Genomic DNA, 23,704 nt, shown 5'->3' on the forward strand with positions numbered 1-23,704 from the left:
GAACCTTTAGTCTATATACTGACATGACTGAGTAAGTCATACTGTGAACAAGTCAAATAAAAGAGAATATAAACCCAGATATCTTATGGCATCATGAATAAATTATATTTTTAAAAATACCATATCACCGGTATGTCCTCAGAAGCGTATATCCTCTCACTGCTTCTTATAAGCTATCCAGGTCACTGTCAGCATTACAGGCAGCAGAACTTTGTATAAATTTCCATCCATCATTTATACCAAAATATAATTTATGAGTTAGGCAAAACAATAAAGATACAACAAAAACTAAACGAAATTTCTGTTTTAATGCAATAATTCTATTGAGTAATTTGAGTAAAAAACTGAAAACCGGCTTCAAGGTAAATTACATGTTCTTACAATAAAACAAAAATAGCAATCAGCAGTTCTGATTATCTCCTTGAGGTTATAGGATTGTCAATAAATAAACAACAAAAAATGGAAACAAACATAATTACATCACTAATAATTCCACTCTCACTAATAGATAGAGCTACAAGACTGCTGACTTTTGGTGATGTAACTCTATAGTTCATGCATCAGAAACAGCTGAAGTTACAAAACCTACATCATGAAGGTGCAACATAGAGAATCAAAGATCAAGAAAGAATAGCATGGAGAAGAATACACAATGAATGTAGAGCATGAATAAACATACAGCGTGAAGGTGCAGCATGGAGAAGCATACACTATGAAGGTGCAGCATGGAGAAACATAAGTCATGAAGGTGCATCATGGAGAAACATACATCAGGAAGGTTCGACTGTGCAACATGGAGAAACAAACACTATGCAGGTGCAGCATGGAGAAGCATACACCAAGAAGGTGCAGCATGGAGTCAAACAGATGTTACTATTCACTTTAAGCCAAAGACTGAAAGATGTTAAAAATTTATGTCGACATAAACTATTCAATGTACTGGCCTCAGTATCATGAAGCATTTTTAGACAAGTCCAAATTGCAATCATTCATAAAATTATGAGATGTAAACATAAATTACACTTAAAATTTGTAACTATCAATGTTCTGTAAAGACATTTTAATAGCCTGTCATTTTTCAAATGTTTTCAATCACAAGCCATTAAGACAGTGTATAGATTGTGACTTAAGTCCAAGACTTCTTCCAGATCCTGAGGCCTGGTCTTCTTAAAATGGCTTTAAAAATCATATAATCTGAATGTACATGTTTTTCAGAAAATTAGAAAAATGTCAAATGGATCTGAAGTTAATAAACAAGCATTAGTATTATTCAACAAAATTTAAAAAAGAAGTAAAACAACAAGCTATTTTGAAGAAACTATTTAGAAAACTTAACATATCATATATACTGTATTGGTAACAATTTTACTTGTATCAATTTAAACAGGAATGGTAAAATAAAGCTTTAAACCTGATTTCTTCTCCATCATATTAAAAAAACCCTATATTGTCTCACAATAAAAACTTAAGTTACAAATATACTTATTAATCATTCACACTAAAAGAATCATTCATAATTAACAAGAAATACTGAAATAAAAATCTGCAGGAGAAAAATCAGGAGAAAAATCACATTTACAGAAGAAAGTTCTCATGAGCAAAAATATTTTGTAAACTTAAACAAAGAGCAAATATCAAAAGGATGACAGTATCTGCAACACATAAAAGTTAAACTGACCACTATTAAGAACACTTGAAGAGAAACACATGTTCAGAATATTCACAGAATGGAGTAAACTCTTATACCTACAATATTAGCAATTAAAAACAATAAATGACAGAGGAGGTAGTAAAAGCAAGCAGCACAATTGTCTTGTGTCAATTTTACAGATTGTTTTAAAAACATGAGTTGACATTTAAAAGTTCTTTTTAATTTCATAACTGGTTTATCCTTTTTCTTTTCTTTTTTCAATAAAAAACTGGTTTAATATGATTTGTACCTCAAAGTTTTCTGCTTGCAAAATATATCTACACGTGCATTGTATGTTAAAAATATCATTATATGGTTTTTTATTATCTTTGGGTTGGGGAGGTGGGGTGTTGTTTTAAATTTAGCTGTAATCAAAAACGGTATCTTCAATTAAATAGCCTTAACAAATAAAAAATAATAAACTACCGCAGGTAAAATTGAAATATTAAAATCAAATATATCTTGTAGATGAGACACCACGTCCTACACATAACGCAATATTAATCACAGCCAGTCAACAGGAAAATGAAGAAAATATCAGAATACCATCAATGGAAATTTTAGAGTGCAGTCAACTTAATACATGTACATTTAATGACAGGCTGTTACATGAAGTTACATTTCCAGCACCTCTATTTCTGTACTTTTTGATTTGGGTATTTGACACCATCTCTCCTTTGTAAAGAAGCACATTTTAGAGTACATGTACATACATGTATTACAAACATGTTGAAAACATGCACAACCATTACTCTGGTCCCAGAATAAACCTTACATTTTCAAGATTTACTTTCTAAAATAAAACAGATCATCACATAGAAATAAAATATATTTTCTGGCACAAAAAGTTTTCTAAGACACATTATGAGTTTTGTTTTGACATTTACACCTTTATCATAAATGAAACTTCATAAGACCTGCAAATTAAAAGTAACAACTAAACCAACAGCTCAGAACAACAGTATCACAGTCAAATTTTATATAACTGGAATTTGAGAATGATTTAAAAAAAAAAAACAAATGAAAAATGCAACAGTAAACTCTTATTATGACAAAATTCATTGAACACTAAAACAAAAGACTTTTTAGGAAATGGTTTTATCATCTACTTATTAATTCCTGGCATTATCTAACACACTCTTGACAAGCTACATCTCCTGGTTACAGTTTTGTTGACATTGATGGACTGGTGTCATCATTGACAGCCGTGGAGGAGTTAGAATCCTCGTCCTCAGGTCGGGGGTCCGACTCTGGGTCCTGATCCAGTGACCCCAGGCTATCATTATCAGAGCCTGTCAACTGTAGTCTCACTGCATGAATTCTGAAGTGTAATCTGGACTCCAATAAATATCCTTTGTAATTTTTCCTAAAAAAAGATAAAGTATTTCAAAACTATATTTCATGGTTGTCAATGATACACCTAGGACTGATTGGGTGGCTAGATTTTGGTGATGTAAAAGCATATGACCTAAAAAAAATGACCCATAAACAAAGCATTGAATCTTACTTGGCCCTGTCTAAATAAAACAGCGCCTGCTTTTTGTCATTGAGCTTCAGGTTCAGCAGGGCTAGCTCCACAGCAGTGTAGGGGGCCAGGTACGTGTCATGCTTGACTAGCTTCTCCCTGTAATGAAACACAGGCAAGTACTTTTAAATCCATGTAAATACTGAGAGTTTTACTTATTATAAACAGAAGATTTGTGATAAACTTGTGCTAAAATCAGATACGAAAATGAAAACAATGAAAATGGCACATGTATTCCCATGGAATGCAATCTAGCAATTCTAGATGTAAAAGCCACCTATAAAGCATTCTTAAAAGCCAATACGACTATCCTCTCTATGTGTAATGTAATTATGTTTTTAGAATATGACCTTTATATTCTTCCTTTTAACAAAGCTATAATGAAGTCGTGCATGTTGGACCCTTCACTATCGTACATTCCCATACTGGCAATTGAAGATTTTATTTAAAACACAACCTCTAGCTATTATAATCTGAAAAAGTTTGGAAATTTAAAGCTATGTTTTTGGGGTATTTTTACGACAAAGAAACAGACCAAATAAATTAATTTTTTTTGCCTAAAGCATTGACAAATACCCCGATGGTGATTTGAATACTATAAATTCCTCTTCTCCCATTATGTGTATGGACTTATCATTGTGTTCTTATTCATTTTCCAAAACAATATATTATCTTTTAAAAACCATTTCCTTAGGCATTTTCTTGAATCTGTAATATGTAACTTAAGTTTTCTTTTCTGTATTGCAATTGTGCGTCTCCATACCTCTCTAGCACCTCCTTGAAGCATTGCTCAGCCTGTAGAAATTTACCCTTACACTTTAAACATGCTCCTTTTAGAAGAATGACCAAGGAATAGTTGTCATGATAAAATGGATCTGCCTCTGTTTAAAAATGAAAAATAAAACGCCACTAAAATACATGCTTTTACCTGGTACATATCAAAAAAACAATACATATACTTTTTTATGCCAAGGGTTTTTGTTTGTTTGTTTGGCTTTTTTTTTTTACATTGAAAAGCAAACAATAAAAGCTTTCAACCTAAAAATGTATAATGGTAGCTAGAATATAAATTTAATATGTACATGCCAAATTACATAAACAGGAATCATAAGCTTGATTAAATTTGAACTGTAGAAGTTTAAGCGAACATACCTGAGTCCTTCAAGATTTTGTTTAATGTATTTTCTACTATGGTTAGTACTGAGTCTACCAGTTCTTCTCGTTTTCCTAATATACTAAAACCATTCCACACATACACAAGTTCCTACAATATTCACAACCATCATTCAAGTACATGTAACTACACTACTTGATTTTAATCCTTTTTATTTCACAGTTATAGGATCACTTGTCAACATCATATATAAATGAGCTCTTACCAGTGCTGGTAACACTAAATGTGTGTTGTGTTCCAGAATTCTTTTGACTTTGTGGACCGAAAATTTTTCAATAGGAATTGATTTACCAGCAATTCTTTGTTTTAATCTTGGCACATCTCTACAAACAGATGAGGTAACTTTAACACTCAGTTAAAAATTGTGTTGATAAGTGTAAAACAAGAGAAGGTCACTGCCAATATTATCATCAAAAGCAAAAATGATGAAAGAAATCATCAGAAAGTTGGAGTGAGTTGGTATGTAAAACGAAAACTGCAACTTGTACTGATACCGTTTTTTAAATTGAATCAATATCTTTTTGCATCTAAAGTATATTTCTAATGAATTATTCATAAAATATTTATATGAAATTTAAGTACATATATTGTGTATGTATGTTAATCATCTGCATTTACAGTACTCAGTTTATAACTTGAACATACTAACAATTCCAAATGAACTGGAGCAGTTTATCACCGTCATCTAGCAATGGTTAATGGTAAACCTTGAGCTCTAGGAGTAATCCTGTTTACCACTGTAATGTTTCACTACATGTAACAATAATGTTGCCATGTTATTATGTACATTTATTAATACCTGAAACACAACTTACTTGAAAAGAAGTTGTATGTGAGCCCTGGTCTCCTCCGTCTGGTCCTCACACATCATCAGGAATGCTGCTTTCTGGTATGTATAGGTGGCCTTACTCCAGCGACTCTCTTTACACAGTTTTTCTGCATACTTCATGGCCATTAACCAGTCTCCTTTGAAACTGATGTCAAAAGAGCTCCATTACATTTGTTATATATAATTCATAATTTTTTTGATAAGTTAAGAGCAAAGAAGTCTTATATTGATAACACACCAGTGACACCACATAAGCTCCCAATATCCTAAATGGTGAAACTGCCTCCACTCTTGTTGACTTTCAATGGACTCATCAAATTTTACAATGGCCTAAATATAAAAACCCAACAGGTATTTAAAATTCTTGAACACAGATTTAAATAAAACTTTTTACAAACATGTAATACTTATAATTTGAAGGCTTACCTCATCAATGTTTCCTCGCACCTCCTCAATCCTCCCAGCAAAAAACAGAAACAGGGCACCCTATACAAACAGTAAACAGACAGATACAAATTCTGTACTCCATTTGTTCTCTACATTTATTAATAAAGTTTAAAAAAAAATATCAATTTTTTCCTTATTTCGGAATAGGTAAAACAAATGAAAACTTCAAAAGTACATGTAACTAAAAAAATCTGGTATAATAACTATAATTGCATCTGCACCTTGAAAGGATACAAAATTAAGAATCCAATTTTACCTTTGGGTACTGTTTCAGACATGGTTTTAACAGCTCTGATGCATAATTAATGTCACCATCTGCTAGTCCTACGAATCAAAATTAAGTTTAAGTAGATAGGATAGATTCCAGGTGGAATGTTTCAAAACAAATTAAAATAAAGGGGCAAAACTATATAATAGATAAGTCTTTAATATTGGAGGCAATCTGGAAATTGTCCTGCAATTCAGAAATGTTATTGTTAGGAGAAAGATAACAGTACACAAAAATCTCACCTAAAATATAGCAGACAACTGTGTGATATGCCATCATGATTATGGAACACAAAGGGCCTCGTAGACTATTGAGATCATAGCTGCCTTCTGATAGACACTTTAATCCATACATCTGTATACATAAAGCATGTGAATACATGTACCTTTATGTACTGCATAAGAAATTCTATAACAAATGTATAATATCTGAAGATTTTTCTAAACTTCAGGATCAATAGCATACACATAACAATGTTCGAAGTAAACTAAAAAACAGTCACTTTGTTTCAATAAATAAACAGGTAAAATAATGTAAACTTACCTTGTTTCCAGAAAATCCTACAAATTCTAAGAGCTTTAGAATTTTACTTGGTAACAATGAGATCATCTAGTGAAAAAAAAGACCCAAGATTTATTTTAAGATATAGTATACAAGAGTTTATGAATCGGAAAATGCTCTTCAAGCATCAAGGCATGCACATGTCTGGCCTTTATAAAGGTAAATTCATGAACTAGTACTGTCCTGTACTTACAAGGTTGAATGTCCCAACACCCATCTTTACACCAGTTTCAAAATGAGATTTTTGTTCTTCCTCTGAAAACTTTGATCTTTCCATCATTTTATTGCATTCTCTGAAAAATAACAACAGAGTATGAATGCATTTCAAAATCTTACAAGCTAGAAGGGTTGCAAATTTTGCTTTTCAATGTTTCTCTTACTTGTAAATTTTGTAACATTCCCTGATTTTTAGTCCACCCTTGACAAAACTCAATAAATTTTCATCTTGAACAAAAGACAGTAATGCTCTCAGAAGAAGACATTCAGCATAGCACAGCTCTGCATGGATTTCCTCTACAGTGAAAAAAAAACTGTACATGTATTCCAAATTTGATTTACTGGTATGTGGAGTATTGCACAGAAAGCGATCCATTAAAAAACCCTGGGACAGAGTATATATTTTTCAAAATTGATTACATATATCATGTGTGTAAAGTAATCTAAGAAAAAATCCTTAGAACAGATTACTGAAATATATAAAGTTCTAAAATCAACAAGCAATGTTGAGAGTTTGTTACCTTCGGTGAGATCATTGTAGATGGCCCTGGATCTGGTCTTGGAGAAACTTTCAAGCATGGAGAACTTGTGTCTATACCGATCACAAACACTGATAGCTTTCTTCAGAGCTTGGATAGCCTGCTCTATGTCTTGCTGGAAAATTCAATCACAGTCATGATGCAAGATTCTACAAAGCTTTCACTTCAAATTATGAGGATATTGATTCACTAGTTCCAAGGCTGCTCATTCAGAGACGCTGACATGAAAGTACTAAAGCAGTAGCTCTATCTATCTACCGGTAGCCACTCTAGGCTAAATGACTCTCATCTTGATCAGTTATTAATCAATCACAGACACTTTTGACCTTGACATTGGTTTCATGACCTTCAAAATACTTGACCATGGTGTATAGATATCAATTAAAAGGGAAACAGACAAAAGACAATTATACAATAATTGTGTTGTGTTACATAAGGTAAGAGATTAAAGAATAAGCAGTTAGACTTTAAATGCATTCATCAGGATATAAAGTGTTGTTGATGAAGAGGTTACCAAGAACAAGGATGTTTCCTTGTGCTGTTAATTTCAGGAAATGCTGTAAGGAAAGATTATACTTCTGAGACCTGAACATGTTTCTTTTTCAGAATTGCTATGTGATCAGTATATGGATCATGGGAGATTACTTTCTTATCTAACACTTTATCCCTTGGGTAAATTTCCTTTAAAGTACAAACATATTATTTAAATTAAATTCACCATTTTTTGGCTCTAAAAAGTAATTTGTATAATGTAATTTTTAAAAATTAAAGATACATTATTGATTAAAGAATACTGCAATAGTTTAGCTGCTGAAAAGATCGGCAACATTATCTCCATAACACAATTCACCATATAATGCAGGGATTCTCATCATACAGTTGAGTGAATTAATATTTTGTTGGATTCTCAATGCACAGTTGAGTAAACATTTTGTCAGTATCACATGAATATTTTGTCATTTTCACTGTCTCAAGTTCAAAAAATGTAGAAAATGTTTAACATCAGATGTGTACTACTTAATTCATTTCTGTAACTAAATGTAGGTATAAACAGCTGGTGAATATCAATATAGGCAAACCCACCATGTCAAAAGTCATGACAGCTTGTATGTACAAAATGGTGCTATATCCCAAGGCATGGTACATGCTTCTGTCAGCGCTGAAAACAAAGAGTGAAAAATCAATCATCACACAAACATTTCAATCAAAAGGAATCTATAATTAACTAAACAAAATATGTTTGTAATATAAAACATAAAATTACATTCATTTTCCCAGATATTGCTCAGATAATCATACTATCTGGTATTTAGGACGTGGTATAAGCATCATATCTTAAAAGGTAAAGCAAAAACCTTGTGAAAATACCTTGGTATTTTTGGGTGATCGTTATGTGCATGGATATGCTTGTTAAAATGGTAAAAAAAACATTTGACATCTTTAAGGTATGCCTTAATATACACAGATGCATAGGTAGAATGGATAACCTAGCATACATCTGAAAATCACTGGGAGTCATGCAACAACTTCTCAAGGCCATTCAGTGTGTCCAGTTTGATAACATTAAAACAAATGAATGGACAAAACATGTCATTTATTTTTGGAAGCGTTATAGCAGAATACATATAAAATTTGAGTATCTTAAATATGAACTTACTAAGGTTCCATTCTGTGTTTAGCCTCTGAGAACCTGTTGTTGAGAAACAGATGAAGAGCTACCCTGGTTTGATCAATCATGGAGGAAAGGGTCCAGTCGTCAGGCCTAAGAAAGGAAGCCATTAAACTCTGAATATTGGTTCATACTGTAGATTCCTAATTAAACATGAGGAATAAATATCTGCGTAAAATTGTGAGAAGCATCCCTCGCGAATATTAAAATCTGAGAGTTACAAACTGTAAGATAATATGTTTTACGGTGCTACCGTTCTGGCGAGCGCAGCAAGAATTACACATACCTTGCATCATTGTCAACCTAGTGTTATTTAAGTATCAACGAACGTCAAAGAATTTTTGAGAGAGTATTGCTCTACAATAAGTATGCCAAAGGTACTAATTTTAATGGTTATGATACACACAGCGCAACCCCCTACCCCTCTCCAGAGAGAGAGAGAGAGAGAGAGAGAGAGAGAGAGAGAGAGAGAGAGAGAGAGAGAGAGAGAGAGAGAGACCGGTCCCTGTTAGTAGGTGTGTAATTTCCCACCTTTAAATTTAATGGTTTGACTATATGCAATATCTACATAAATTTTTTAACTGTTTATTTTTTCTCTTTATTCCTTTTTATTTAGTTCAAAATTCCTATTGTTTGTTTCCTCCCTACTCATATACCTTCCTTGCCTACTGTACATGCATGCACAATTAGCTTAAAAATGGAGTAAAGTATGACTCTTGCTAGTATTTATTTATATAATCTCTATATAAAAAAAAATAAAATAAAAACAAATCATGTCAATGAGGCAGGTATCACAGTCTATACTGAAATAGCTAGTACACGCATTACAGATGTTTGATCCACTTCTAAATTTATCGTGGGAAATATAGCGCGAGAGCACTGTGACGTCATCCATGATTTGTTCGTCTGCATGCACAATTAGCTTAAAAATGGAGTAAAGTATGGCTCTTGCTAGTATTTATTTATATAATCTCTATATAAAAAAAAAATTTAAAAAAATCATATGTCAATTAGGCAGGTATCGCAGTCTATATATTGAAATAGCTAGTACACGCATTACAGATGTTTGATCCACTTCTAAATTTATCGCGGGAAATATAGCGCAAGAGGATTGTGACGTCATCCATGATTTGTTCGTCTTTGTTTACATATCTCGACTCAATATACGATGGTATGGAAGCATACGTAACAAATCTCTTGAGTCTTGCCGAAGCATATGCGGTACTCAAAACGTGTCTTCAAACCTTAAGACACCGTAAATTATGAGTTAAAAGTCGGCCATTTTTGGCATAGCACCACGGGTGAAAACATTAGAGAGCAATATGGGACGTAGACAAAAAATTTTGTTTGAAGAACTGTAAATTTAGCTCGTTCTTTTTCCCGCGAACACTGGTTCTTAGAGCTTGTTTCGCTTGCTTGCGCCGCGCACCAGCGTGCTGCGCTCGCTATTAGTATGAAAATTTTGTGTTCGCAATTTTATATTCTCGCAATTTGATACAAAGCAGGGAAATCGCAGAATTAAGTACTCGCGTAAAATAAGGTTTCTACTGTAAATAAACCACACACACATCTTCATTATATAATGTATTTTCAGAACCACTGATGAAGAAATGAAGGGCTTCTTTCCACAAATAAACAGGATAGCAAATTTATAAAACAAAATGGTGCTAATTTCAATTAAAATTTCCCTTATTTGTTAACAATTCATCCTCCAATTTTTAGAACTTCAGTTGAATTTTATACCTTTGACATCAAATTTAATAGCATGATGGTGAAAAGTCAAGTCTCAAACCCATGGCCTCTACTGTACCATGCCTATTTTCTAGCCACTGAGCTATTACTGTAAACGTATTATATTTGGCGTGTACGATATTTGGCAGAAAATAGTTTTTGAACAAGTTGGCGTTGATTTGAATTGGCGTTTTCCTCATTGAGACTATTCCTATAAAAGTATGCATGGCATTTAGCGATGTACATGATTTAGCGGAAGCCGCATTCCGCCAAAAGCGCTGAATAGAATACATGGCCAAATGTAATACGTTTATAGTATGTTGATGGACACACCAGATAGCCTAATGACATACTCTTTTAATCATTCATTATCATTGAACCCCATCACTATACCACAATTGGCCATGTTTGAAATAAGAAGCAATACTTATTTTACAATTTGACCACAAGGGTACCATTTATAAAACACTCTTGGTCATTGGTGTATCAAATACTCTGAACAATAAATGTTTTAAGGCACAAAAATATAAGAAAACTCTTTGAAAACAGTGATCTGGAATGTTGATATGTCTTTAAATTCATAGAAATGAGTAATTACTTTACTTTAATATCAAGTCATAAATTACTGTAAAAATTCAACCTACATGGGCAAGGTCTCCTCTGCATCTTCAAATTCCTGCAAATGTATGTAAAACAATGTAACATTATTTTATGATCACTGACAATCATTTTAGTTAACCTGTAGGGAGCAGTAATGTGTCAGACTGCTGGAACTGACATTTCATGCTGTCTAATTGACATTTGTTTTAGAGTTTGTCATTGTAACATTGAAAGATTACAATGACCCATCGTAATTAGTATCAACTATTGACACTTTCTAAAGAGGAACTATGATCTGCATTCAATATCTACCATATATGATTTCAGTTCTGAGAAATTTCACCTATTTCAATTCATGTCAATCATCCTAGTTTTTGTTTTTTCTTTGGGCTCGATTTTATATTGCAAAGCAATTCATGATATTTTCAGTTTGAATTTAACACATTAAAATGCATAATTTGATGCAAGGATAAAATGGGACACACTGTCAGTGAGATCGGGTGTATGCACTCTGACATATGGTTCAAACTCCAAATATTTGGCCTTTTAAATGAAAGGGATTAAATTTTTTTCCAAGAATACTTAAATACCTTTTAGGCCTAACTACCCTCCTGTTATGTTACAACTTGTTGAAAATAGATTGTTTATATATTTAACATTTGGACATTTATAATTCAACATGTGCCTGATGTGGAAACTTATTATGTAACCTTAATAATCCCCCAGTTACATACTAAGTCATAGTGACCAGGTAAAAATTATACATTATTTCCATTGAAATTTTCCAATTATTTTTATTGTACCGCATGTGTAACTATTCTTGGTAGAGTTTAAAGAGTTATATCATGGGTATTGTACTGACTTTGTATGGCGATGTCCACTTGATTTGAAACTATTCAGTATTTGCATTGCGATATCAATCGAGAAACAACCGTCAAATGTTTTTACGAAAAGCAAGGTGTGGTGAATAGTCAACTGCATAAGAAAAACTAAGAAAACTCATGAAATACATCTCATTCTTTACACACAAATAATGTACACTGTACCTCGTCTCCAACGTCTGTCCCTTCGTCTGCCATCGTTGTTTGCCTTGCAGCCATCGCAGCTATGACTTTCCGCTTTCCGAGCCCGATCAAAATGGTTTTCTTTTTAAGGTATCACACCGGTAATTGTTTTCACTATATAACACTATAGAGGGGGAAAAATTCTTAAAAATCAGTTTGTATTTTTCATGACGAAATATTCGGAGGAAATGTTATTTGTTACCTATCTCATCAGCTAACACCATAAAAAGGGCAAGCGATACTGCATTTTCTCAAAATATCTAGCTCCAAACAGGTCTACCCTCAAAACCACGTGTTTTCCATTTGTATGTAAACAGACTGCACACTCCCCAGGAAGCTGCTGCATGAGCCCTGAAAGAAGTAGTCCCTGTGAAAAAAAATCATCACCTAACAAAATACATGAAATATCCTACTCAGTGGTACAAAAATTTTTAAAACTGAGTAAAGGAAAATGTAAAAATGCAGTCAAGGAAAAAAATAATTCTGAAGTATATATGGAGCTACAATTGATTACCGGTGTGATACCTTAATATGTTCAGTATATATACCCTATATTGTATATCTTTAAAAAAAGTTAGCATTTTTGCTATCAGAGACCAGGGACGTATATACGTCCCTGCAGAGACACACTCGTAGTTGAAAACGTTCCTCGAAAAATGATAATTATTTTCAAATTTTTAGCGGCCTGATAATTTATCAAATTATAATTATTTATTATTATGTTTTAAATGATTGAATTTAAAAAAAAAAATGTATGTTTTTGCCAAAATGTTTATATCAGCAATTCAAATTGTATGTATTTTCAATAAGATTATATCGGAAATTGATTGCTCTTGTATATTGCGCAAATGCCTGGTATGGTACCAAAATATTTGGCAAGAAAGCTTGTCAAAGTAGTAGTTAATCAATAAGAAATTCCTAGAAAAAGTTATATAAAACAGAAGAACGTGTCGTCCAACCTTAAGAACTTTTAAAGTTTTTTTTATCATTAAACTTTAATCACTATGGACATAACTTATGACTACAATTTAGATAACTGGTACACGAACAAAAAAAAAAAAATGAGGATGAAAACGGAGGGTGTAATTTGAGAAAAAAATAAATACATATAAAAGTAGATGAAGATTTATATCCTCATACTCAGAGGATAGCGTAAAGCGACAATTTATCGATGAGTAGGACGGATGTGCGATCGATATACATTACACAAGAAGTCATAATGATTCAGTTACACTAAGGAGTCAAAAGTATGTCATTTTTCTTTCTACTTTTCTTCCCTTTATATGTCATTGAAAACAAAACTTATTTTTAAAAGGTTTTCTGGTGTTAATTTTTGTCAAATTTTGTAGAAAGGATGACTGTACTTAAGGAAATTTGAAAATTGCGACAAAATAAATGTTTAAAATGGGCATATTCCTTTACGAATGACCAATATCTTAACTGCAACTGCAAAAATCTGTTTCTCCTTGCGTTCGCGTTCTCTATTGTAAACAGTATACTTTGACTTGTTAAACATTATAATATACCAAGTGATTTCTAACCCCAGGTAGTCTTGTGAATACAAGACCCCGTCATTGGACGTATTCGGTAGCATGCATACTGTTCGGCGATATTATTTGTCCATGCATATTTCAATTCATTCCAATCGAGTGATGGTTTCTTCATTTCTCTGAGATACCAGTCCTGTGCGTTACTGGACAGTGGTTAATCTATTTGTTGATTCTTTTCGAACACGTAAATGGTTTACAATCACCAATGGCTACTTATTATGGCCGATATTTAGGTTTCATGTTATATTTACATTCAGTGTATTTTCCCTTTGTCTTTGCATTGGAAATCGGCGACGTTCAATTTTCTATACTTACATTCAGTGTATTTTTCCCCTCAAGTTATGTTTGCATTGGAAATCTGCGACGTTCAATTTTCTATGAAAACACTGTGCTAAATCATGCGCTGTGAGCATAGATAGAAACGTCTTCACGTGTTTTGAATATATTTATTATTGTAAGATTAATGAAACTTTCAGTCTTACATAACCAATTTAATTTGTACTTTTTAAAAACAATCATTAATATATATATCAACTCCATAATAAAAAAAAAAATGTTCTCCAGAAAGTTTCTGGCAGTATATTTTTTGTCGCAGAAGCTAAGTAAATAACATTTTAATCTGGCTGTTCCGTGTATGTTTCATTTCCCTAACTATGAGCGCAAATAATGACTTTAAAGCGGCGATACACCAAATTTTCACACAAATAGACATCATTATGAAAATATAAACATTGAATGCTTATTTTTGGATGTCGTCGGTACGGAAGCGTATTAGGGCCGCCGCAGTATTTTTTTTTTATTAATTTGTTATTACAGATTATGAATTTGTTATAACAGATTATGAATTTGTTATAACAGATTATTAATTTGTTAATTACAACAAATTATCAATTTGTTAAAACAGATTAGTTATTTGTTATATAACAGATTATTAATTTGTTAAAACGGCAGGATTTTCTTTCCCATTTATTACCTAACATGGTAGCGAAATGAGTTTGAAACCCGTTATGAATTTCAAAATTTTTACTGTTTAACGTTTAATTTTTTTTCTTCAAAATTTGTAAATTCCAAACCGATGAAAGTATTTTAATTATAATGTACCTTTACCTACGTTATATTGACGGATGTCTCTGGAATTCTTAAAATAGTTAAAGGTATGATTTGAACATATTTTTATTGTACATAAATACAATTGGGATTGGGCACAAGTTCCATAACTTAGACCACCCTTAGGTATGCTTTCATGACTACTGTAATCTTACTTAAGGGTGTTGTTTACTCAGGCCGGTTTGAGTTCTCGAAATAGGATTGTTATAAAGTTCAATGTCATGAGTAAAATTTGTTCTAAACACAAAAAATATCTGTGATATGAATTATTATTGACATAACATTCGATATTTCTACTATATTATGGAATTATGCCAAAACAAAAATAGACTTTTAGCCAAACAGAGGAAATTCGGACTAAATTTTGCAGATTCTGTATTCTGCTAAAACATTTTTGGTAGTACTCTAATATTAAAAGTTAAGATTTTATATTTTAGTCTATTTAATTTTGCATATTTTCTGGTAGTTTTTCCTCATTTATTCATTATAATAACCGTATGGCATGAATTTAAAAAATATTGAAATATGCTTAAAAACGAGAAAGGACACCATATCTCAAAATTTTGATCTTTGACCTCATATAAATTTTATGCCAACAGAATAAGATCAATATAAGGAGTTTAATACTATAAATGTTTTTGTATTATCATCATTCAATTTTTTGTAAAATTGGATCAAAAATTGGTAGGAATTTGAAAAGTGATAGAGGAAATTCGGACTTGAATAATTATAAAAATTGTGAAGGAAAACTTAATGCTTTGTATGTATTTAGTGTCACTGCCATTCATAAATTGTATTTCATATTCAAAAGTGTTGAGCAATTTGTATTATTTTCACAATTAAGAAAATCTCAATCATAGTGTAAAATTGTAAGTGATTTTCCTTTAATTTTCCAAAAATATACAATGGCCATTAACTCAAAAAGTAGGTCATTGACCTACTTTTTTGAAAATGAAAGATAACACTACAATAAAAGGTCTATAACACACAATAGTTGGTTTTTGATTATCATCAGTGGATTTTTTTTTCATTCTGAGTAAACGTCATCCTTAATTATGAAAAGTTATTTATAAATTACATATAAAGGATCCAAAGTATTACATTTTCTAAATTGCACTTACTAGAATAAAGAAAAAGAACTACGTATTGAACAATCTATGTGTGTGTGTGTGTGTGTGTGTGTGTGTGTGTGTGAGAGAGAGAGAGAGAGAGAGAGAGAGAGAGAGTTACGCCCCTTGCTTTTGATCTTGCAAGATTGAGGTAAATTAAACATCATAATAAATATTACGACTTCCGGTTAAAAAAAAAGCTAGTAAGCAAAAACAAAAATACTGCAATTTTCTGGACATGACATCTGATTCCAACTGTAATATCATTGAGCATTTGAATAGAGATTTTGAAAAATGGCAAGAGAAAGACAACTCAGACTTGATTTACTTGTTAGAGGTAATAAGACCTACGTTTTCCCATCTTTCCCCACAAAGCTACTCCTATACATCACCATCCTTTTTTGTTTTTGCTTTGTTTAAACACGGTGTCAAACTACAACAATATAATCCGAAATAAAGAATTCTTTTTTAATGACATTATTTACAGTTTGGATCAAACAAAATGTTTTTAGAGTGATTAAAACAATATTTAAAAAAAACATTTATACATCTTATTCCCTTTTTTTTGGTTTATCTCTCTAGCGTATACCGTGCAAGGGTTATATGTATGTGTGATGTAATAAGACTACACTATAGATAAATTATTCATACATTATTTTATATCTTAGATTGCATGATTTTGTTCAAACTAATTTTTCCATTAAAATTATGTTTGCCTTAATGTTAGTGAAATGGTTTATGAATTATTTTCAGTAAATTGTTAGAATAAATCTGTTACTGGTATTGACAATCTTTCAAAACAAGGTATTTTAATGTGATGGTAAATGTGTACAGAGATATTATGCATATTACATTTTATCATTAACTCATGTGACATTATGTAATGTTGTTTTAGGTCATGCTCTCTGATTTCAGATACTTGTAATGTAAATTTAACTACCCGGTATATCCTTTTGAGTTATAAAATGTAACAGTGTTGAAGAAACACACACCCAAGAGTTATAGCATACAATTACTGCATTAACATAGTTTAATTTCCCATTGCATTTTTATCTTTTTTTCTAGAACAATACAGATGAAAATGGTCATGTTGTGCTAGTGTTGCTGCTTGCAAGTGAACATGAATTCAAACTCCATATACCAATTAGTGAGTGTAATAGATTCATGTTTAGTTTGTTTACATAATTTATGTTAGTAATTGGTTTTATCTATAGAAGGTTGCAATAAGTTTTCTGTCAAGTTAACTGTGACTTAGTATTCCAAGTTTGCATCAACTGAAACTGCTAATTGTGTGGCAGTCAGACTGGTTCAAATACCGGCACCAGTTAGCTCAGTTGGTAGAACACCTGACTAGAAATTCACGATTCCCAGGTTCAAATCCCAGTCTGGTCTGTCTTTATTTCTCCCATCCCGTTGCTCATGTCATGCATTGTTGTATGAAAAAAATAATCCTCCTTTAATTACCCTTGAGAGTTAAAGAAATATCACATGGGCTTAAAGAACAGAAGACCTAGCTTAGCTTAAATAAAGGGAGAACCTAAAGTTTGGCTGGTTATTTGAGGGTTGTAAATTGCTAGAATATTTATTGCATTCATTATATGAATAGAGAAGAAGCTCATGTCCATTTCATTGAAATATGACACTTTAATACTGGTATCACTTTTCATCAGATATGGAATGGAAATGTGAAACTGTGGCCAAAATTTTTACTTTCGGTTTCTTGCTTGAAAAGTGGGGTGGGTTCAGAACACGAAATGTCACTCGAAAAGAAGGTGATTGCCCCCCCCCCCCCAATTAATTGGTGATTATTTGCATGGGTAGACATTAAGCTACAAATCCTAAGTTAGTTTATAGCAGTTGCTCGGGACAGGAGCGTGGTGCTGGACCTGTGAAAATGTGAAAAAAGGGCAATTTTTCAGAAAAATTTGAGACCGTCCCTGGCTATTCTATAAAGTGCTATGTGTAAATTGTATTTAATTTATTCTGAAATGTTTAAAAATTCTCAAGAGTTGGCACCATGTGTCCCCTGCATGCAAACCAATTTTAGCAAATTTAAAAATCCACTGAAAAATTGGTTCACATATATGAGCACTATCTGCTTATAACATTTCCTCAATAAAAAAACTATCCCCTGCCACCTTAGGTGTTTGAATTGAATATCATATGTTCTCCAATAATTACATGTACAAACTCTTGTCATTGAATGAATCTTACAAACATCCAATCAAATACTGTAAACATATTATATTTGGCGTGTACGATATTTGGCAGAAATTAGTTTTTGAACAAGTTGGCATGAATTTGAATTAGCGTGTTACTGAATGTGACTATTCTTATACATATGTGCATGGCATTTAGCAATGCACTTGATTTAGCGGAAGCCACATTCCTCCAAAAGCGCTAAATAGAATACACAGCCAAATGTAGTAGATTTACAGTATTACTATTGCATTGAAGACTTCTCACATATCCCTGCCTTTTTTATGAGCATTTTAGAATATACATTATTTTCTTCTTCGTTATTTAGATTACCCAGATGGGGCCACACCTTTTTATGTTGAAGCTGATTCCTTGATAAGTGCATGGAGTAATAGCCTTAATGAGGTAAAGTTATGAGAAAGTCAAAATTACTCTTGGTCTCTAGATGATTCTTTCTATTTGTTGTGTATTGAAACCCGAATCAGGAAAGGAGGCATTTCAAACAAAAACATCTTTGACTTTTTCTATTGGATGAATGTAGTTTGGGCACAAAAGTATTTATGATTATAAAAATATACTAGAACTTTTTTTGTCTTCAACAAAAAGTAAGGGCTTTTCGACATCCCCTTTCCCTTTTTTGATTGTAAATGTCAGGTAAAATCGTATCTATTTTTTATTTAAAAATTCTTAACCGCCTTGGTATAATCAGTTGCCTATTAGAAATATAACCTTATAAATAATGCAATGTCAAAAAAAGATAACTTCAGCACTTTAAAAGTAAATATATAGACTTTCTAAAAAGACTTATAGAGATTTCTAATTTCTAAAAGAATATTTCCAAAAAATCATAAAAAAGTAAGCATTCCTTTCTCAAATAGAAACGTGGTATGCCTAGAGTATAAATGTTCTACGTTCATTGAGCAAAGCGAGATAACTCTTTGTAAATCACTTTTTCAACTTTTAAAAAGTTGCAATATTCACACCCTTAATACTCCTATAAGAAGTCAAAAATGGCCCTACGGACCATAATTTTTAAATTGTACTCTTTACTCAAAACTTAAAACCGAAAAGATTTTAAAAATCGGATGAAAAATAAAAAAGATACAGCTAAAGGGTTGTTTTTAGCTTTGACCCCTCTAGATCCCTTATCTTTCAAAATTTTTATCTCAAAATATTTTTAAGTCTGCAAATTAGGTCCCTCAATATAAATATTAAATATGGAAATATTTACTTGAAAACTGTTTGAGAAAAAGTGGCACGCATGCATTCAGTTTAACATTAAAACACCCAAAGACGATTTTTTATCAACTTATAAAACCGGAAGTTCTCAATGGTTTCAAACGAAACTTTACATATATGATTATCATGACAGTTTTAACATTTTCCATTCCTCATTTTAAAAATTTGGTGTTTATTTCAATTTTCAGTTTTTTCATCCCCCCTTTTTTCATAGTTTGAAGTCTAATATCTCGAAAACAGCAAGAGATACAAAAAAGTTGTCGCTTACGATTTTGTATATCATACAATGAAGTATCTAAATCCAAAATTTCTTAGTTAATAATCAAAAAATAAAATAGATACAAAGGTCCTTTTAATATTTTGTTTTTTGCATGTGTAAACCGGAAGTATATAGACAGGAAGTCCAAAAAGGAACATACGTGAGAACTAAACAATTGCTAAAAGAAGCTAACATTAAATTTTTATTTTTTTATTCCGTTTTCAAAAAATCCATGACGAAACTTTGTCGAGAAGAATAATAATAATAAAACAGAACGAAAACAATAGGTCTTTTCGACTGAAAGTCGAAAAGCCCTAATTAAGCAAGAAGTAGAGGAAGCAGAAACTTGGGACAGAGTATACTGCATGACACTACATTGTAAATACATGCTCTTAAAATAGTGATGTTTGGTAGTTTTAATGTTCTTCAATTTTTATTTTTTTTAAGATTCTAAAAGAAGCCACACAACCCTTTTCACTCGAAGAAGTTCTCAACAAGTAAGTATATGTATTGATAAGTATAATTCAGTGGTTCGTTCAGTCTATGATACATATATTGAAGTTAACCACTTATCTATTAACTAAAGGTACTTCACTACACCCAGACTTATACTTTTCAAGACACTACGTCACAAGATTGCGATTTAAATGTTTTGTTAAATTGTTTATAACTTTCATTTCATTTGTATATTGTCATAGCTAAGTGGTTAAAGTATTGAGCTTCTGAACCGCAGATCATGAGTTTGAATCCGCCTGGAGCTTTTGTTCATGTTTAAATTTTCAAAAAAGTAATTTCATCCAAAATTGCACATTTTTTCCACATTTGACTTAAATACAGCTTACTCCACTTATATTGAAATCGCTTATTTTGAAATTCCGCTTATTTTGAAATTGAAATAAATCACCGGTTTTTGCCTCTCATTTTCTTTGCATTGATTCAACGGATATAATGAAATCTGCTATTTTGAATTATCACTTATATTGAAGCTACTGATCGGTCCCCATAGATGATAATTAGTTGTTTTTATAACGGTTATATTGAACTACTCCCTGGCGGCTGTCGTCACGGTTGGTGACAGTAATTATGCCAGACTGACCGGTTGATATACAAAGGTGTGAATTGATAAGTTCTAATCATGTGTATTTTTATACTTCTTTTAAAATGTAAAATTTATTCATTGTTGAATTTTTTTGTTTTTACGTACACGGATATATTGATGCTAGACGTAATATCAAAACCCCACGGAAACGAAAAACTTTATCTTCGGACACTAAATACGAACTAGTTATGGCTATTGATAGAAGGACAAAGCCTAAATTCGTAATAGCTAAGGATTTTGAGATTATCGTGAGTACAATTCAGATGATACACAAGCAGCGTTCAGCAGTATTTGAAGCGTTTGAGTCTGGTGATTTTTCTCTATCGTAAACGTAAAAGAATGCGATCGGAGATTATGATGAAGTTTAAGATAGTAACAAAATGAAACTTACAAAACTTAGGGATATAATTTTAATCAAACTTTCAAAGACTAATATTCCATGTAATCTGTTCACTGTAATAGATAAATGATTACAAAATAATTTGTTCGGTTTGGTTTTCTATGCTTACATCGAGATTGAACTTTCAAAAATGTCGGCTTCACGTCAGTCAAATTCACTTATATTGAAATACGGATATATTGAAAAAAATTGCATGGTCCCCTGAATTTCAATATATCCAGAGTAGGCTGTACTTCTTATCCATTATGATATCTATCATAATCAAGTAATTTTTTGCTGATTTGAGAAAATATTTCAAGGTGTAGTGAGCCACCTTAAGGTGACTACTGTATTATGTTATGAAATAAAGCATTGTAATTCTCTTATGCAACTTGTTGTAGAGGGGATTTATACCACCTTTTAAAAACTGTGTATAATATAGAGTTTGTTGATATTGTTCATGTATTTGTGAGTGGGTGAATAAAAGCTTGTGAGCAAGATTGAACGAGATCAAACCATTGGACTAAGATATTCAAACTCTTAATTTCCAAAGTTTTTGGTGAATTAAATCTGGAGATACCCAGCATAATTAAGAAAAAATATTTAATTGATTGAGTCATTGTGATAACTGTGCATTATTCAAGGAAAGTATTTTGATGAAAGGTGAGTTAATTTAAAAAAAAAAAGAGCGTTTATTTGTTTGGAAGTTGAAAAGGGATGCTTTTTATAGTGGTGCTCTTGTTTATATATAATCGATACTGTGCACAGGAAACCATGTTCTAATACCGTTACGATCATGTGCATACATAGCTTCAAAATGTGCTTGGATCATGCCTTGCACACTGTGTGGCCTAGATTCATCAAATCTCATAAATAACATTGTTAAGAGCTTTAAGTTAAAAAGTTTAAACGAAAAATGGTATATAAATTATTTTTAAAGACTTTGTGATTTTGTATCCCTTCCAATTTCTGGATTCTTGAAAACTTTTTTGAGTCTGGTAAACTTCAAGTTCTTAAAAGTCACCTGTGAATTTTTAATCTGGACTGAATATCATATACTGGTATGTATGTAGGTAAATTTGACTTTTCTGTTTCAGTGCTGTTGATTTGTACACTAAACAAAAAGCCCCCAAAAGTCCGTCAACGTCTGAGGTAAGTACCAAACCTCTGACTGATTTTGTGTGCTGTACATGTATGATGAAATTAATAAACTGTCTTTTGTATACTTCTTAAGCCCTCAATTTATCATGTAGTGGGTGAATTTAAGACCGGGCAAATTCCTTTATCTCAAATCATCACTCTTTAAACACAACTTTGTCTGGGAAAAACAGTTCTCAACTGAAGAAGGGTAAAAATAACCCTGTATACAGTACTAAGCACCATTCTTATTTCTTTATAGGAGGAGCTGAGTGATGAGGAGATGGAAGCCATTTCTGATGACGAGGAGGAACAAGAGGTAAATATATAAAACATCTGATCGTCTTAACTACTTTATCTGAATGTTCAAAAGAAAAAAAATCCATGATATACCTGTGTATTACTCAATATGGAATACTGATAAAGATAGATGAAGATGATAGCAGGTCACCAATTCACTGGTAACAGGAAAAATCTTTGTTAAAAAAAAATCCAAATTTTTATGATTTGCTTTTCTTGTAGACTATCATTTTGGCTGATGACGATGCATTCACAACAGAATGGGAGTTGAAAGTCGCTCGTAAAAAGGTACTCTTGAAAACATTTCTTGCTTTTCATTTTCTTTTCAGTAGAATTGAGCTTACCAATAAGATAGATGTACATATTTCTGTATCAATCACTTGTATGCTATGCTAACACTAACCCTAACCCTAACCCTGCTTTATTATGATATGTGATATGCATGTAATATTTACAGAAACGATGGGCACAAAAAGAAGCTGAATTGCGAGAGTCCATGAGGCTCACAAATGACCCAAACTCAATGGGAGCAGGTAATATTTGTCAAAAGCAAATGTTAATAGACTAGTATATACACATAATTATATTCTATATACTCATCAGGTATTTACTATAGTATCTTATCATGAACGGATTTCTGACTTTTCTAGTTGCAGCCACACCAGCCATGGCTACTGTCAAATCTGTCTTTACTAGTTCTGGAGCGGCAGGGATACTTACAAATGACCTTGTCCGGATTATGGAGAATGAGAGGGTCAGTCAAGTGTTCATAAATCATTCAGGAGTATCACTTCTCTTTAACTGTTCTAGTTTACCCGGTAGAAGTATAATTAATTACATGTTAACTTTGTCTCTTGATATCAAACGAGCAAGCCTTGAATGGTACCTTGATGCAATGTAGCTCAATGTATGCCTCTATTACGCCATTATCAATTTAGTTAATATAAACTAACTATATGAATAAAATAAGCTGTGAGCTATTGTAAAGATTTATTTATTATAAAAATCCAAAT

General features: G+C 32.1%; 2 protein-coding genes across 2 annotated transcripts in view; one reads left to right on the forward strand and one right to left on the reverse strand.

The window, feature by feature from the left end:
- Positions 1-289: 289 nt before the first annotated feature.
- LOC128164929 (tetratricopeptide repeat protein 39B-like) lies at positions 290-12,371 on the reverse strand. Its single transcript, XM_052829041.1, has 18 exons — positions 12,296-12,371; positions 11,294-11,325; positions 8,907-9,011; positions 8,333-8,408; positions 7,232-7,364; positions 6,875-7,007; positions 6,688-6,787; positions 6,477-6,542; positions 6,176-6,287; positions 5,922-5,989; positions 5,645-5,704; positions 5,457-5,548; positions 5,205-5,363; positions 4,595-4,712; positions 4,368-4,479; positions 3,979-4,096; positions 3,198-3,314; positions 290-3,056 (listed from the first exon to the last, which is right to left on the reverse strand). Exons 1-18 carry the CDS (start codon positions 12,347-12,349, stop codon positions 2,852-2,854), a joined length of 1,860 nt encoding a protein of 619 aa, XP_052685001.1. The 5' UTR covers positions 12,350-12,371; the 3' UTR covers positions 290-2,851.
- A 3,881-nt stretch (positions 12,372-16,252) lies between these two features.
- The window catches only part of LOC128164935 (uncharacterized), a 29,979-nt gene continuing 22,527 nt past the window's right edge, over positions 16,253-23,704 (forward strand). Inside the window, exons 1-9 of the mRNA XM_052829047.1 lie at positions 16,253-16,416; positions 17,145-17,226; positions 18,607-18,683; positions 20,224-20,273; positions 22,352-22,406; positions 22,654-22,710; positions 22,914-22,979; positions 23,149-23,224; positions 23,342-23,445. Coding sequence (XP_052685007.1) covers positions 16,318-16,416; positions 17,145-17,226; positions 18,607-18,683; positions 20,224-20,273; positions 22,352-22,406; positions 22,654-22,710; positions 22,914-22,979; positions 23,149-23,224; positions 23,342-23,445 — 666 coding nt within the window. The 5' untranslated portion in view covers positions 16,253-16,317. The remainder of the gene's footprint in view (positions 16,417-17,144; positions 17,227-18,606; positions 18,684-20,223; positions 20,274-22,351; positions 22,407-22,653; positions 22,711-22,913; positions 22,980-23,148; positions 23,225-23,341; positions 23,446-23,704) is intronic.

This window comes from Crassostrea angulata, chromosome 10, assembly GCF_025612915.1.
Source record: "Crassostrea angulata isolate pt1a10 chromosome 10, ASM2561291v2, whole genome shotgun sequence".
Classification (NCBI taxonomy): domain Eukaryota; kingdom Metazoa; phylum Mollusca; class Bivalvia; order Ostreida; family Ostreidae; genus Magallana; species Magallana angulata.

What these genes read in the sequence shown, in the direction of transcription:
- LOC128164929 (XM_052829041.1), bottom strand. Translation starts at nt 12,349, where the DNA reads ATGGCTGCAAGGCAAACAACGATGGCAGACGAAGGGACAGACGTTGGA. An exon ending in CTACAATGATCTCACCGAAG is followed by an intron (nt 7,008 to 7,231) that starts GTAACAAACTCT and finishes TTTTCACTGTAG; the next exon opens with AGGAAATCCATGCAGAGCTG. An exon ending in TGCGAGGAAACATTGATGAG is followed by an intron (nt 5,549 to 5,644) that starts GTAAGCCTTCAA and finishes TTTTATATTTAG; the next exon opens with GCCATTGTAAAATTTGATGA.